Raw genomic sequence first — 17827 nt, 5'->3', positions numbered from 1 at the left:
TTCAGTTCAGTCCTTCCTTCTGCCTGATCAATAAGTGGTATATTTTTCTACAGTTTTCTCTGGTTTTGATTCCAGGAATTCTTTACAGTACAGTTCAAATGCTAGAAGTTTTGAATGTTCTAAAAAGAAGTAACCCAGGCAATACTACTTAGGTTTTTTTCCTCCCTCTTAAATGTGGACTAAAATTAAAAAAAACAGGACTCTGAAACTACATTAACATTTCACTTATAAAACATCAAAGGTGTCTTTTGTTATTAAGATTGACAACAGTGCATTTTTATATTCAAGTATGGAGATAGTCCTATTGATTATGACGAAATTACTTGTGAGCTTAAAGCTAACGTAGCTAAGTGTTTTGCTGAACAGAGATCTGAGCCAAAGTCCGGAATAGTAATCTTCCTTACGCCTTCAGTAGACTGCAGTTTAATAAGCATGAATGATCTGACTTCTTTGAAGAAGGTGCAAGGCAGGGGGAGATAGGACTTCCTAGTGTTGAAAGGTCAGGTCACTTAAGTTGTTCTGATAACTTTGTCTTTGGTCTTACTTCAGTGGAAGTTATACTTCTGCGTAGAGTATGTAACAGATGAAGAGAGACTGCCTCCATTTTGACTCATAATTAGCCGTTAAGAGAATGGGTTTTTCTTTGTCCAACAATGTTACATCGATACTAAATTGCCTGAGCAGACTAATAAAAATGAGAAACTTTTTCTGTCAGTAAGGATACATTTCTTAACATGAAAGTTAGTAGCTCAGAGCTATCATTCAGGCATTTCCCCCTAGCTGAAAAGTAAGAAAATAAATGCATATATAACATTTATAAACTGCAGTTATTGATGCTGATCCACATCAGGAAATAGCAAAAATTACATTTAGAGTTTTTATCATGCCAGACAGCAGTCAGACTTTCTTAAAAGATAATAAAATGGTCTTGAATTTTACCTAATAAGAACTGAAGATGATTTAGAAAAAAAACCCAGATAATTAGTTCTCTATCTCTGAAGGGATTAAGGAGCATGTTATTTTAAAAGCACCTATTGAGTAGCATAGCTATTAATGACTATATTTAAAGAATTGGTGCACTTCTAAACCTGGCTATCACAAAACCCATTTTATAAGCCATTGTATTTGTGTATTGCAGGAATTTGCAAGTGCAGTTCTTGTACCTACATCAATAAAACACTGATTAAAGCACAATGCACTGTATGGCTTTAGTTCCTTCTAAGAAAATTTTGTCTGTCAGCACTAACAATAGAGAGATGTCAGTTCTTCTGTTCACGAGACATTTTAACTGGAAGAGTATTATGTTAGGAGGATCATGCAAATATATAGTTGCTGACTGGGGTCAGCAATGTGAAGTTGTGCAAAGAGTCTACCCTGAAAGTCAAATAAACAAAACCTTGGGCACCAGATAAGTGTAAATTCCCAGTTTAGGTAACAATAACCTAAGCAGCTTGCTGCTGCTTGTATTATTCCTGTATGGAGTGAAGAATATTGTAATTAGTCTTCAGAAGCTTATAAATGTGGTAGACCTCTTTCTGTGGACAGTAGAAACTTTGTGGTGGTGAGTTTTCTAGTACTGGGGGAGCCCATAGAATTGATGGAAATTATACTAGAAGCATAATGTGTAAAAATTACTTCAGATCTCAGATCACATAAATGTTTGTTGGAAGGGACTTCTGGGAGTCATTCACTTCAGCTTCCTGCTTGAATTGGGACTGTCACCAACACTCAATCAGGTCAGTTGTAGCTTTGTCTTGTTGATTCTGCAGTTGCACTAGGTTATCTGCTACAGTGTTGAACTACCTTCATAGTGGAAAAAAGTTTTTGTAATACCTCACTTGAACTTCCCAAGCTGCAATTTGTGGCTGCTTCCCCTTCTTACGTTGTGTGCTGTTGTAGAGGAAAGTTTGGCTTAGTCATCCTCCTGAAAGGCTTTTTGAGTAGTTGTAGACAGCTGTTAGATTGTCCCTTACACTCTCTTAGCCAGTATAAACAAACCCAGTGTCTCAACCTTTTCTCATAGATTAGATATTCTATGCTTTCTATGTATTTATAAGAATAAAACAATTTTTTAATGTTCACAGTAGGTGATAGTACTCTTTATCTTCTTACTAGAACTCACATTGTGAATGTTTGTTTTGCAGATGTACACTAATAAAAATGAATGATAATGTACTGGACATATTACTGATTTGCTGTCGTCCTCCTTCTTTTAGGCTCTCCGCTATTTGGCAGAGTGCCGTGCCAACAGAGAAAAGATGAAAAGTGAATTGGGTATGATGCTCAGCTTACAGAATGTAATACAAAAGTAAGTTTATGATGGGTTGTTGGATCCAAAGACAGTGTAAACATAACATTCTGATGCAAAGTAAAACTTCAACTATGAATTTGTATAGTGAGTTTTTAATATTGCATTCTTCCTTGTTGAAGTTATGGGGCTGCAAGCAATTAAGGGTTTTCATTTTACAGTCTAGCAAAGTAATTAGACTGTAGTCTACAAGAAATGTTCATTTGAAGGTCATTTGCCAAACAACAGATTTCTTGCCCTTGTTACAGATAACTGATTTTGTCTCTTCCCTTTAGGTTCTCTTATAATCCTTGTCACTGTATAAGGGTGCCTTGCACTAGTGCATGTAATGGAATTGGTTGGCATCTGCCACATCTATTCTTTGAATCCCACCTGTGGGAAGGGATATTGTATATGCAATGTATTTGTTTCGATGTATTTTTGAAGGTATGTATCTGCAGTTTTGTGTTGAGGAAACATCTTGCAGGTGGAGTAGAAGTTAGTGAGGTTTGTAGTGGTCTCTAATTTCTTTATAGAATGTATCAACTGGGTTATGTCCCTTGAAATTTCCGACTGTTGGATTTTGTTAAGATTGCTAACTCTTGTCTTGAATACTGGAAGATGTGTGGGTATATGCACACTGGAGAAGATGCACATGTGCACTTATCAATAGAAATTAGTATCGTGAACTAAGATGAATCATTATTAGCAAAAAGGACCCACAACCTCCTTCAAAGATTAGTCTGTCATAGCAAAAATTAATTTGCCATCAAGTTATCAAAAGGTGATTATTTTACACACAGTTTGATAGTGCTCTAGTTAACTGAACTTTTCAGATGTGAGGGACTGTTTCCTGAGGGAGAATAGTCATATTGCTGCACTGAGATGTCTCAAATGAACATTTTAAACAATTATTTATAAAAGGATGAAACACATGTAAAACTGTATATTAAAGATTCAAGTGGAAAGCTTTTGAATCTTTAATATGTTAGTTGAGTCTCTAGTGTATCACTTGTGGTATAAGTTTCTTTTAGAAAAAACCCAAGGCTAGACTTTGTTAATTCCATCATTGCGTAGCCCCTTCAGTTTTTGGTGGTGTATCTTTTGTTGTTATATTTCTCTCTCTCTGACACTGCTTATCTAAAGGTGTGAACCTGAAGAATTAGAGGGGAAATTCTTGTCTGTTCACAAATCCTATGTGATATGTGATCTAAGAAAGATTAAAACTGTTTACCTTTAAGTACTTCATTAATTCTGCTGAAACTAACAAGATTATGTATTGGGATGAAGTTCAGCATTGTGCCTAAATATCATCTTGTTACTCACCAGTTACCCAAAACAAAAGGATTTAAAAAAAAGTCTTAAATAGGATGATGAACTAAGTGACTAGAATGCAGAAGAGAATAGTTCTCAATTTTTTTTAATAGTGTAATAATTATAACTTTGTAAAATTATAGGTGTTTTTAATAGGATGTATGGGGAAAAATGGATTAAGTCTTACAGTATTCACAGTTAAGGTAAAATATACAGAAGTCTTTGCTTGCTACTTTTATAATAACAATAAGAACTGAAACGTTTAGGTAATAACATAAGCATGTGTTTCAGAAGAACTTACTTTTAGTATAGGCTACATGTCTATTTAGACCACAGAGACATCCTTAAGAAGTTGTTGAAAGGGGAATGGTAGTGCATTATCAGTTTCTGCAGCTTACAAATATTACTCAGGAAACAGTCATAATTAAAACTTTTGTTTAAAGAATTTTATGGAAATCTCTTCGACAACATTTTTTTCTGTGTTTCAATTTCAAGGACCAAAAGAATGTGAAGTTCAGAAACGTGCAGAAAAGGAGAGATAAGTCAGTAAAAACTGGAAATCTTGTAGGTGTTCTTTTTTTCTAGAAAGCTCCTTGGCAAGAGTAAGAACATACATTTGATTTGTATGCTTGTAACATTTGGAAAGTGTGATATCATGAAAATTTAAATACATAGCATCTTCAAACACAAGACTTTGTCGTGTGCTTGTCAGGATTTTAGGCTTTAATGTTGACAGGAAATGCTGAAGCTTAAGTTTTGTATTGCCTGCAGAAATATGGAGAAAGATGGTAGAAAAGTGCTGAGAAGATAGATGTAGAAATATTTTTGTCACAAAACCCCAGTGGTTTGGGGTTGTGGTTTTTTTGTTAGAAATCTGTAGGGGAGAAAATAAGGTCTCCCCCTTCTTCAGATTTGCTTTACAAAATGCAGAGTCTAGCTTTTAATGCGATTTCAGTTTACTAGAAGATATTGTAGTCCTTTGAACTGAAACAAAACATTAATAAATGCAGTAAGAAATGCTTTGGTCTTAATGACTTCATGTTATGCATTCTAGTGTACTTCTCAGAATCTGCGTATCTAGCTCATCGCTCTATCTAATCTAAAATCTTTTGATTATTTCCACAATCTAATTTGGTGTTTAGATTATATTTTTTTTGGTGATGTGTTATAAAAATGCAAATAAGTCATACAAAGAGATACAAACTTCTGTCAGTATTTTGCTTTTCCAGTTATTGCACAGTTCTTTCAAGTGAGACAGAACCCAGCATCTTCTGGAGCAGAAGTGGTAGTCACTGGGTTTTTGCTCTTGACAGGTTAAGCACATCCTGTGGTCTGAATCTTTCCCTTTCATCAAGGATTTTGTAACTCTCACTGTTCACTTTCATTGACTTCTCACTTAACTAAATAATATTCAGTGGCTTTCCCTGTTCAGTACTGAATCATGACAAACTGTATTCTGCCACTGATAAGGCTGTGTTATGTCTTTTCAAGCAATGAAATGGAGCTCGTGTGCGCAGAGGCAAGTCGCAAACTGAATGTTTGTCATATTTCAGACTTAAGTTGATGTTCAGCAGCGCTGAACTGACACTGTGCTTAGGAAGTCAAGAGTTTGTTTAGAATTCCAGTTCTCTTTTGCTTTCAGTTATGTAAATCCTGAAATTTGAGGGCTTTTTTCATCATGTGAGTGTCTTTATAAGCCTTGAAGGTCTCTGTGTTAGAGACCTCAAGTTCAGCTGTGAAATTTCATGTTGTAACCTGCCTACAGCTAACCAGTCTTAACAGATCTTTAAATGGTCGATACCATCAACTGGAAAATAGTTGGAGTTGGTTTGCTACTTACGATTTCTTCTAATAGTATATGGGAGCCTCAGGCACAGGCCAAAACCCTTTTGTTGCAAGTAATACACAACCAATGGAAGAAGAATATAGCACTTGTTTAAACTCATTATTGTGAAGGTGAAGTACTATTTCCTTCATAAGACTACTGAGGATGAGAGGTGAAATTGAATGCTACCTGTTTACCCAGTGATAAGCAGTAAATTATACTCTGTACTGCATCATGGAAAATGGGTGGGAAGTATTTGAAAGACATCCAAGTTTAACTGTAGTTCTTTGAGGTACCTTCATGTCTCATTTCATGATTTATCAGTCCCCTAGTATTATTTGATCAGCTTTTTGGTATTTGCTTGTATTAAGCATTATAGCTCATTTGTGAAAATCATTGTGCTGCTTCAAATGAATGTTTGGCTGACTCCTTAGTTAATACTACATTTCACTTAAGGAGCAAAGGATTGGTTTTAGGTTCACTGTGACAGTGATTTTCAAGATGTATGAACACTGTTTTTCTCTAACAGAAGAGTAACAGATTTTAGATGTAGAGACTGGAGCTTATAGGCTCTAAAGCAGAAATATGAAATGTCATCTCTGAAGAGTATAGAGTAAAAATTTGAAGGCAGTGAGATATTTATATATTTAAGATTTTTTTTTCAAACTGAACTTGATTTGGAACATGTATGACTTTCTGAAATACTTCATAAGAAAGGCTTTATACAATTCCACATTTTCTAGGACATATGAGAAGCTGTTCAAGTTTCATGGAATACTTGCAGAACATTTTTCAAATATAAAAATTTCTGTTGCCCTATTCTATACTTGCTGTTTTTTTCCTTAGTACAGGAGACTTCTTTTTTGGTCATCCGCATCTGCTTACTTTTAAGCGAAGCTTGATGCATCTTTCCATGTTATAAGCTAGAAGTAGTAACTGTGTTAGAGAGAAATCAGACCTTTAAAATCCCTACCTGCATGTTTCCAAATTTTGGTGGGGTTTGGGGGTTTTTTTTTGGTTGATACTGCTTTATTGTTATCACAAAAATGTTTTACTCCCTTGCCAGGTGACTGAGTACCTGTAAGTCTAGAAGTGTTTGCGTAAATAGGTGAAAAGGAGAGAAGTTGAGGCTCATTGGAGAATGGTGTTTCATTGTATTCCAGCAGTCATCAGCAGTTATTTAATATTGAAAACTGGTTTAGTTGCTGGCTTTATGAATTGTATGGAGGACTTAATGTGTCCGTATGGACTTTATAAAATGTTATTAGCAGCTTCTAGAATTAAAATTAATTAGGATTTATAGCCTACAAGGAAATATACTAATTTGTGTTCAGAGTGAAAGTGACTTTTGATGGACAGTAAAGGTCAAAGTTCATAATTTTTCATAATCTTTATGAGCAGCATAATGGTACTGTTTAAATATAACGAACATGTATTTAAAAAAAAACAACTGATGAAGAGTCAATATACTAAATAGCTCTTATTATGGAACGGCAAATTACTGAGAGTAAAATTCCAATTACTTAGCTAAAAGAGCTTTTCAAGATAGTCTTCCTTTGCCAGGGTGTCAGATTTAACAAGCTGAACTAAATCCAGTGCATTAATCAGCTCTTCCAATTTATTACTTGCCTAAGAAGATTAGGCCAATTAATATGTGTTTAATTAGAGTCCCTTGCAGATCTGGTAAAATACATGCAGTCTATAATTGCTGACTTCTTACTCAATTTTAATTTTTGGTAGTCTTAATTACCTATACTATTTGAAAATTTAATTATTTGTTGAAACCAGCAAAGTTTAAATTTATGATGTCTGACAAAAAAAAAAAGCCAAGTATTTCAGGTAGTATTTGCTGAAGTTAAAATAGTAGGGATGTAGCATCACAGTAGTTTTATTTTTGTTATGTGACATACTTGTTTTTCTCCTCTGTGAGAAAGGAGCAATGGTTGGGGAAGATGGGGCAAAGGCTCTGTGTTAATTAGCAAGAAAGCAAACTACATATTTAAAGGGATATCTGATGATGAAGTGGATGTTGCCATATCATAATTGGCTTCAAGATAATACTTTGTGACAAATTATCGCTAAAAAATTATGTAAACTTTTCACATTTACTGCATTTATACATTTGTGCTATTGATTGGAATACTTAAATTTTGATCTGCAATGGAGAAGGAAATAGCTTTTGACAGACTGTAGAGATTCTATTTTTCTGTACCTGAATCACTTAGTAATTTTATTTTTGTAATCCTTGGTATGTGGGGTTTTTTTACGCATCAAAATTGAGAAATAGTTGCGATTGGGTAATGGGAAACATGATTCTGTTCCATGATTATTTTGGGGCTCTACCATACTTGTGATTCTGTACTGAGAAGTTGTGTTTTTGGAGAAAAACATCGTTATCCTATGTCTTAAATATTCGTGTGAGCAGGAGGTTGTTTTTGGAAGTGATTTACAAATTGCTGTGTATCACCTGGAATGAGAGTAATACACCCATTTCTCTGTCTACTCCATGTTAACTTTCCTGGCATTTCCTTTCCTGTGAATTTCTCAAGCCTCCTTGTTTTACCCACTTTGTTACATTTTGTCTGTTAGAAGGTAAGTGCTTCTAGAAAATTACACTATTGGGTTGCTGGTGCATCTCTGGGCTGTGGGGCTCCAGTCTATTCAGTGCTGTAGCAATGTGCTTGTTAATAATAGATGGCCATAGTAGGAAGACGTCTGCAGGCTGATTTATTCAGCATTGTTAAGCAAAGTGGCTTAATGTCCCCCTCCCCTCCCCCTAGTTTCTTTAAGGAATGTTTTTATTGTATATTTTGTTAATCTTACAAGTTTCAGAAATAGATTGTTTTTTGAAGTTATTTTTGAAAAAGCATCCTCTGCCAAAAAACCCCAATGAAATATTAGGAAATGTAGGAAACATCAGTATGTCCTCTTTAAATATACCATGTTGTTTGTTCTGAGTGCTCCTTTTGTCTGTCAAACAGCTTCCTGGTATTTGGAGATTATTTATAGGAAGGAGTGGAGGTGCAGGGGAGAGGATGGGTTCAATGCTGTGGGCTACCTAGGTCAGTAAGGCATGTACTCAGTAAAAGTTCTTGCTCTTTTTGCTTGGGGGTCATGACAAACTAACAAGAATTCAGACTTTCTCACAGTTCAGCAATTTTTTTTTTAAAACGTTTCAAGACCGTTTTTGTATTCCTTTGTATTTGTAGAATATTTAGTGTTATGAAGCATATAGGAAGTCATGATCTCAACACAGAGATGCAGGCACAGGGACAAATAGTAATAATAAATAAAGCATAAAAAGCATTAAGTAAAGAAATGGTGTAAAATCCTAGTTTTACAGCATTGGTGTTAACCTGGACTTTAGTCATGATGTAATGGGCTTTCTGGGAGAATCTTGTGGGTTTTGTGAGATAAGAAGATAAGATTTAAGGGCTTGGAAAGATGGATGTTGTTTCTAAGAATAGTCCAAGACTTGACTGCCAACAATGCACATGTAGCTAGTAGTAATTTACATGTTGAAATATTACTGTGGGTTTATATTTTGCAGGGGTTAATAGAAATTAGCAGTCAAATAACTGTTCTAAAGGTTTATTATGAGAGGTGCAATTTAGGATGAGCTTATTGTTTTTGTTTGTTTGTGTAGAATTGGTCACTGAGGAAAAATATGAAAGTGTGACCAAATGGAATGGTCTGCCCTGTGCCCTACAAGATGTATTCGATGTTCTTTCGATGTACTTTTGATGTTCTGTTTTGTTTTTTTAATCAGGGGTCCTCTCTGTAGTCAGAGGTATTACAAAGTCAATGTTTCTTCTTGCATGCAACTTTCTTTGTGAGCTCTATACAGTCAGTACTATTTCTGTACTCAACAGTTTAGGTGGTTGTCAACCTCTAGATTTGGCTTTTTCGTGTTTGTATTATTTTTTTCATTCTGTCATGTGTGTAATTTCTATTATAATGTTTTTGACTGCTGTCAGGAATACAGTTTGATTTCACTTTTTGCTCTCCAAGCTGCTACTTTTACTTTGTAACATTCCATTTGGTATCTGGTATCTGTATCAGGACTCTTGGTTGTGCAGTTTTTCATCATCTGATGTCTGTCTCAATTTAATTCAGGTACTATACATCTGTAGACTTTTTAGTATACCAGTTCAATAAAATAATAGTTCAATAAACTAGCTTTTGGTATACTAGTTCAATACATTGCACACTCAAAGGAAACAGCGGACCAGCTACTTTTGTTACTGGTTTCTGTGCAGCACTTGCAGTTAATGCACCGCTTTCTTGATATGTCCCCCAAAAATTGCAGATTTTTTTTTTTCTGTTAAACCATAAGTGTCTGGATTACCTCCTGCCCCCTTCCCGAATGCTGCTCAAGCAAGAAACACAGTAAGGTGCTGGTGTATGATTAGAACTTGCGTAGTTTCATGTGGGTATTACAGGCAATAAGTGCCACAAAGGGAAATGCCTCAAAAAATATTAATGATGAAACAGTCTTCATTAGCAGTTTCGGAATGGAGCTGTTATTTCAGAAGAAAGTGAATTTTACTCTGGAACAACTAATGCAAAGTAAATATGTTATTCTGAATTAGATGTATTTTTATTCAGGAATGTGTTTTTGTACTTTGTTGTTTTGCAGTACATGCTACAATATCTTCTTCTGCATGATTTCCATTGAATTTTGCAGGTATCCTATGTAATAACTTGGAACAAATGAAAATTGTTAGTGCATTCTGTAATTACATAGTACATGATCAAGTTCACACAAATTTTTTTCTAAAACCTTGGTGCATGCTTCAACCTATTTTGCATACTGCTGTCCCTCTGGCTAGCAGTGAAGCTGCTGATACTAGCTTGCTTTAAAAAAAAAAATCCAGTGCCAACAAATAAGTAGTTCAAGAGTATGAAAACAAGATGTTTAACTCGTCGTTGCTTTCAAAGTTACCTACTTCAAGTCTCTGCTGAGTAGATTAACTATATTGGCAAATGAGTCGAATACAAAGCTTACACACAGATATGCCTACATAGACACCACCTGCATTTTTTTGCTCTGGTACAGGTTGGTGCTGTAGTTTAATTCTTATTATTCACACAGGTTTTGTTTAGAGAAGCCTTTATCTGTAAGTTTGCAAACATTTTTTTATTTTTTTATTTATTTTTTTTTACTTTTCCCAGTAGATTTCAGGGAAATAGATGAAGTTTACTTCTCAAAATTAAAATAAACTGTGGTGGTTTTTTAAAGACATAAAAGGATTTTCCTGACAATAATATACTATCATCATATATTATTATATGATATACTTAATGCTATTAGCATGCTGATAATACAAGAAGTGGTATTTGGCTCCTTCAAGACATTCCTAAAATGCCTCAGTACAGAGCCTAATTCCAGCACTGTCAATACTTCTACCTGGTTCCTACAGCATTATTACTGGGAAGGATTGGCTTTTTAATGCCAGTATTTGATATCTGCCACCAAAAAGGACCAGAGAGAGTTGCTACCCTTACGATTTTTTTTTTTAACCCCAATGAAGCTGTATAATAAATGTGATTTCTGCCATATAAATCCATTAAATTATTACTGTTCATTAGCAGGCAAGATGTTGCAACTAGCTACTGTGAAATTCAACATGGAGTTTGTGTCTGTTATGCAGACTCTTGTCTAGCAAATGCTACTCTGAAGCCTTTTGAGTTTAGTTGAGTAACAGGCCTTGATTTTTTTTTTTTTTTTGAGATGGAGAATATGTCCATATGGTAGATACCAAGCTGTGGAAGATCAAAAGTTGATCTTCCATTTAGCATATAAATAGCAAGAGTTAAACAAAATTAGATGAATAGCTGGGTTAAACATATGGCATATGTTCAAATCTGTTATCCCATTCTTGAAAGTTTGTTCTCCTCTTGTGATCAGAGGACAATAGAATGAATCAGGGAAATCTTCTAAGCATGGGTAATTACTCAGTTTGGTAAATGTTTAAGATTATATCACAGTTGCTGATTTTACAGCAGTTAATGGGATTGTACTGTGATTTTTACTCAGATTTACAAGTTATATTTAATGTTTAGGCTTTTTTGTTTTTCAGCAGTCTTCAGAACATCCCAGCATTTACGTGGGGTTTCTCTAAATTTCCAGGGTCAGTAGGCGTGTGACTTAAATTGAGCTGGAAGTGGCACTGGGAAATCCAATCCTCACTCCTAATTTCAGTAAGGTATCACTTGTTTAGTACAAAATCAACTTCAAGACATCAGGTTTCCTCGTTCTGTTCCAAACTTTTCTTAGTTTAGTGTCTCCTGGTCAAATTTTCACAGCTAGTAATGTGAGTAGGGTCTGGAAGACTTGCCAAGTGGCAGGCATCTTGGAAAGCATTCTAGGAAAGTCTGTCTGACCTTGCCTTGTTTCCGTGGTGTGACAGCCTTGTAGTAAACAAAGGTGACATGTAGTCAGCACATGGTTGATACCATCAGAATGCAGTCACATAACACAACTGCACTCAGGCTGTATGTAGGTTCATCAAGCGGTCCAGCTGCTTCGGTTTTGGATTTGGAGATTCATAGCGCTGTAGCTCACTGTGTCACTTCAAAATCGCCCAGTCCTACAGGTTCTATTGTTCTTCCTGTTCTATGCCTATGAATTATTTTTCCTGTTGTTAACCCGCTGCTATGATTGTGTGGTGTGTTGACCCTGGCTGGATGCCAGGTGCCCACCAAAGCTGCTCTATCACCCCCCTCCTCAACTGGACAGGGGAGAGAAATTATAACAAAAGGCTTGTGGGTTGAGATAAGGACAAGGAGAGGTCACTCACCAATTACCATCACAGGCAAAACAGACCCGACTTGGGGAAAATTAACTTAATTTATTACTAATCAAATCAGAGTAGAATAATGAAAAATAAAATCAAATCTTAAAACACCTTCCCCCCCACCTCTTCCTTCTTCCTGGGCTCAACTCTACTCCTAATTTTCTCTACCTCCTCCCTCCCAGCAGCGCAGGGGGACGGGGAATGGGGGTTGGGGTCAGTTCATCACACCTTGTCTCTGCCGCTCCTTCCTCCTCAGGGGCAGGACTCCTCAGACTCTTACCCTGCTCCAGTGTGGGGGTCCCTCCCATGGGAGACAGTCCTCCATGAACTGCTCCAGCGTGGGTCCCTTCCACGACGTGCAGTCCTTCAGGCACAGACTGCTCCAGCGTGGGTCCCCCACGGGGTCACAAGTCCTGCTAGAAAACCTGCTCCAGCGTGGGTTCCTCTCTCCACGGGGCCACAGGTCCTGCCAGGAGCCTGCTGCAGCGCGGGCTTCCCACGGGGTCACAGCCTCCTTTGGCATCTCCCTGCTCTGGCATGGTGTCCTCCCTGGGCTGCAGGTGGATATCTGCTCCACCGTGGACCTCCATGGGCTGCAGGGGGACAGCCTGCCTCACCATGGTCTTCCCCACAGGCTGCAGAGGAATCTCTGCTCTGGCACCTGGAGCATCTCCTCCCCCTCCTTCTGCACTGACCTTGGGGTCTGCAGGGTTGTTTCTCTTACATGTTCTCACTCCTCTCTCTGGCTGCAGTTTCTCTGCCACAGCAACTTTTTTTCGCTTCTTAAATACGTTATCCCAGAGGTACTATCACTGTCACTTGATGGGCTCAGCCTTGGCCAGCAGCGGGTCTGTCTCGGAGCCAGCTGGCATTGCTCCATGGGACATAGGGGAAGCTTCTAGCAGCTTCTCACAGAAACCATCCCGGTAGCCTGCCCCCTGCTACCAAAACCTTGCCACACAAACCCAATACAGCTTGATATGTTGTTGTTAGCCAACATAAGGATCCTGCTGTCTATATTCTTGAGGATTTTGACTTCTTTCTTTTTAAGAAAGCAGGTGGTAATCCTTTTTGTTAGCTGCTGTATAATGTTATCTGTTCTTTACTGGGTGTTTTGGAGCTAGAGGGAACTGAGGTGTACTGTAGTGGGTAGCGTGGTAACAGCACCGTACAGGGACTGTGAGAAAGTGTGCACTGAAGTAATGCTCTTTTTCAAGTTGTTTTCAAATGACTTGCCCATTGCCTGGAATGAGTCAGGAGAGCAGCCATATGCTCGTGAGCCCACCATATCATGGGATTCACTAAAAGCTCACAAGAAAGAGCAGCATTCTTGAAGATAACAAAGAATCTTGCCCTGGCACTGGAGCAGAACAGCCAGAAAACAGCCAGATCAGATAACTGTCTTGAAACAGATTGCTTTTTCTCTAATACCATGCTCTTTCTTTAGGCTTGTCATTCATGCTCAAAGTTTCATCAAAACCATGTCAATCACTGTGTCTCACTTCTAGAATTAAGGATTAGTGATTTCCCACCCACCCTTACAGAATGTAGCAATTCTTTGCAGATTACTGCTCCCTTTAGTTATTGGTAGAGACAATTTCTGTCTTAAATATAGGAAGAACGGGCTCTGAAAGAAGTTGGTCACCTGGAAGCAAATACATCAGTGGTCTTAAGGCATAGCTGATGTGAATATCAATTTGTTACCCATTTTTTAACCATAATTAAATCAAATGATAAATCTCTACCAAGTATATACTTCAAGGTTTTTAATACAGCTGCATTTACCCAACAATGTATTTAGACAGAATTCATGCCAGTGCATTAAATTCTTACTTGTGCTTTTTGTGTGATATACGATACTACATTTATTGCAGTGAATGAGGTTCATTACAGAACTAAAACGATGGTTTAAAATATCAGTACGTAGGATTGTAGGGAAAAATGTTTGTTCTGCCTTACAGGGGCAGTACTTGCATGTATGAAAAGGATTGGGATCAAGTGAAAATATCTACTTCTATGTGACTGTAAGTTTTCTCAAACTTCTTGGAAAGGTGTTTGGGTCATTCTGGAAATGGAGTCTCTCAAACTAGTATTCTGGAGAAAAATGATACATTCAGTCCTTTGTTACATTCACTGACTTGCTTTGGATTTTTCTGTGATAAGACTGTAAGTTAAATCTGAGTTGTTTTTTACTTTTAATTTATGAGTAGGTTATTTGGTATGGGATTCAGCTGAGGTCTTGCCAAATATCTCAGCCTTGACTTGGATAATGAAGACATTTTTATTCTTCAAACTCTTCATGTTTGTTAGTCTTGAATTGTGTGGTGGATTTTTTTTTTTTAATTTATTTTAAAGATCTGTGCTTGTAAGGTAGTATTTTTCCATTAGTATGTAAACTCCTTGAGATGTCAGTAGAGGAAACTTTACCTGAACTGACTTTAAAAGGTTGAGATCTATTTCCTTATTTTTGTGGGCTGGGTTAATCTTTCCTTCACCACTTCCTTTGCTAGCTTTCTTTGCTTTTACAGACCTGCTCTTAATATTAATTTTTCTGTGTGTTGCTTTCTCAAGTACTCACGAGCAAGAGCATAGTGATGACCCATACAATGCATGTCCACCTTTTCTGATTGGCTGTAACAGCCTTTCTCCATGAGTTGTAAGGCTGTATGCCGTGCCCCTCACTTATGGGGCCATGCATACTGAAAATATATATAGTACAGACACTCCGTATGTGGAAGTCTATATTACATGTGTATGGGTGGTATACTGCAAATGCTCTTGTATATAATTTTCCTTGCTTGGATTTTAACAGAGTTTTGGGAAGTGGGCTGTTGTATGATAGAAAGAGTCTACCTCTGGTTGCCCTCGTCTCACAGAGGTTTCTCAGCCTTGTGCAGGGAATGAGCTGTAGCTCTTCTCCATGTATCCTGAGGTGTAAGTGATGCCCCCTTCTAAAGCTAGAGGTTGAGAATGGTCTGTCTGTCTTTGGCTCTCTTATTCCCTAGCACCCCTGGGGAAAAAGGTCCATTTGTACAAAGCTGAAATTACATCAGATTTGGTTAAGAGAGAGAGTAAAAATGTAAACTCCTGAGTGAGCTTATATACATTGACATTTTGATCTATGTTTTGAGATGACTTGAGATTAAAATATTTCTTTGATATTCCTGTGTGATCTAATTTTTGACTCTATACTGAATTTATTGAATACAATTGCTGTGCTAAGTAGAATTACGAAAAAATGCTTTAGATCAAGGGAGAAAACTTGGAGCAGTGTTTTCCTAAAATCAACATCATGTTTGAATTGGTAAACTATTGGATTTTTAAGTTTTGTACTAGAAGTGCCTAAATTTTTTTTATAACGTGTAATAAGCTGAATAACTTGATGACTGTGGCTAGTAAGATCATGCTATAAGCTACGGTGAAAACATTTGAAATGTCAATTGGCAAATTGTTTAATGACTTTGAGAATGAAGCCTCCCCTTTTCCATCTGGCCTTGCCTTTAGTTCATGATGCCTTAAGATAAAACAATTTAGGACTGAGTGGTGAACTGTAAGTCTAAATGTAGGAGCAGGAAATTTCTGAAATCAAAATAACACAGCTGCTTATGTTTCAGTCTAATTATCAGGTGCATTAGAGTTATGTAAGCTGTCATGCAAAACTCTTTGGAAAATAATATGTAAGGACAGTAGTTGGCAGGAAAATTAAATACATTTTTGCTTTACTTACATAAAAGCCTAACTTCTAAAATACTCTTAACCTGAAAAAATAGGTATCTCCAAGTAGGTAAAATTGGATATGCTCCATGTACATTGCTGTTTGAATTTACCTAATGACTTCTCAAATTGTAATGTGTGTTCACAGACTTACAGAATGGCTGAGGTAGGAAAGGACCTCTGGAAGTCATCTGGTCCAAATCCTCTACTCGAGCGAGGTTGCCTAAACCATATTGCCCAGAACCATGTCCAGATGACTTTTGAATATCTCCAAGGAGGGAGACTCCACAACCTCTCTGGGCAATTTGTGCCAGTGCTCAGTCACCCTCACAGGGAAAAAGTGTTTCCTGATGTTCAGAGGGAACCTCCTGTGTTTCAGTTTGTGCCATTGCCTCTTGTCCTGGCACTGGGCACCACTGAAAAGAGCCTGTCTCCGTCCTCTTTGCACCCTCCCTTCAGATATTTATATGCATTGATAAGATACCCCCCTGAGCCTTCCAGTCTCCAGGCTGAACAGTCCCAGCTCTCTCAGCCTTTCCTCATCAGCCCCTTAATCATCTTCCTTGCCCTTTGTTGGACTGTCCAGCATGTTCATATCTCTTGTGTACTGGGGAGTCCAGACCTGGACACAGCACTCCAGGTGTTGCCTCACCAGTGCTGAGTAGAGGGGTGCGATCACCTCCCTTGACCTGCTGGCAACACCGCTCCTAATGCGGCCCAGGATGCCATTAGCTGCCTTTGCTGCAAGAGCATGTTGCTGGCTGATGTTGAACTTCATGCTCACCAGGACCCCCAGGTCCTTCTCTGTAAAGCTGCTTTCCAGCTGGCCAGCCCCTGGTCTGTGCCGGTGCCTGGCAGTGTTCCTCCCCAGGTCCAGAACTTTGCACTTCCCCTTGTTGAACTTCATGAGGTACCTGTCAACCCATTTCTCCAGCCTGTAGCGGTCCCTCTGGATGACAGCATGACCCTCTGGTATATCAGCCACTCCTTCCTGTTGTGTGTCATCTGCAGACTTGCTGAGGGTCCACTCTGCCCCATCATGCACATTGTTAATGAAGATGGTGAACAGAATTGGATCCAGTATTGACCCATGGGGTACACTGCTAGATACTGGCCTCCAGCTAGATGTCATGGCCCTGATCACCACCTTCTGGGCCTGGCCATCTAGCCAGTTTTCAGTCCACCTTGCTGTCTGTTCACCCAGTCAATACTTCATCAGCTTCTGTGTGAGAATTGTACAGGAGACAATGTCAAAAGACAACATCCACTGCTCTCCCCTCATCTGTGAAGCCAGTCATTTCATTGTAGAAGGCTATCAGGGTCGTCAGGCATGACTTCCTCTTTGTGAATCCATGCTCATTCTTCCTGGTCACCTTCTTGTCCTTCATGTGCCTGGAGGAGATGGTTTCCAGATTTGTTCCATCACCTTCCCAGGGGTCGAGGTGATTATCAAGAGCCTTGAAATTTCATGAATGGGTAATTAACTTTGTCGTCTTACTGTGGGTCATGGACAAACAGCAAGTACAACCAAAAGCAGCATCACTGTAGAAGTGAGACTTTTGGAATTAAATGACACTTCTCCTTTTGATGGAATCTGGGATGTAATTGAATCTCTGGTAAAGAAAAATACTCTCTTTAATTTGAAAACCTCCTGTCTTTAGGTTATAAACTCAGTAGAAACACTCTAATGAAATGCCATTGTAGTATGTTCGTTATCTGTTTGGCTAGTGTGTCTTTAGAGCACAATGTATGCTACTAAGGAAATGCATGTAATAGTTTCTGTGCTTGTGCACAGGGTCTGCTGTACTTTGAGCAGGGTTATGGTAGCATCTGTTTCCTCTGATAAAGGAGTGTGTATGTAATGCACACATATGTATATGTACATAT

General features: G+C 37.9%; 1 protein-coding gene across 5 annotated transcripts in view; it reads left to right on the top strand.

The window, feature by feature from the left end:
• The window catches only part of ARMC1 (armadillo repeat containing 1), a 31502-nt gene that overhangs the window by 4605 nt on the left and 9070 nt on the right, over positions 1 to 17827 (top strand). For 3 of the 5 annotated variants that reach the window (XM_069779430.1, XM_069779429.1, XM_069779431.1), the window contains exons 3-4: positions 1641 to 1736; positions 2217 to 2308. In XM_069779430.1, the coding sequence (XP_069635531.1) occupies positions 1641 to 1736; positions 2217 to 2308 (188 nt within the window). The remainder of the gene's footprint in view (positions 1 to 1640; positions 1737 to 2216; positions 2309 to 17827) is intronic. The other 2 variants (XM_069779433.1, XM_069779432.1) reach the window with 1 other exon arrangement.

The sequence above is a fragment of the Haliaeetus albicilla genome, chromosome 3, assembly GCF_947461875.1.
Source record: "Haliaeetus albicilla chromosome 3, bHalAlb1.1, whole genome shotgun sequence".
Lineage (NCBI taxonomy): Eukaryota > Metazoa > Chordata > Aves > Accipitriformes > Accipitridae > Haliaeetus > Haliaeetus albicilla.
This window is presented reverse-complemented; position numbering and strand designations above follow the sequence as displayed.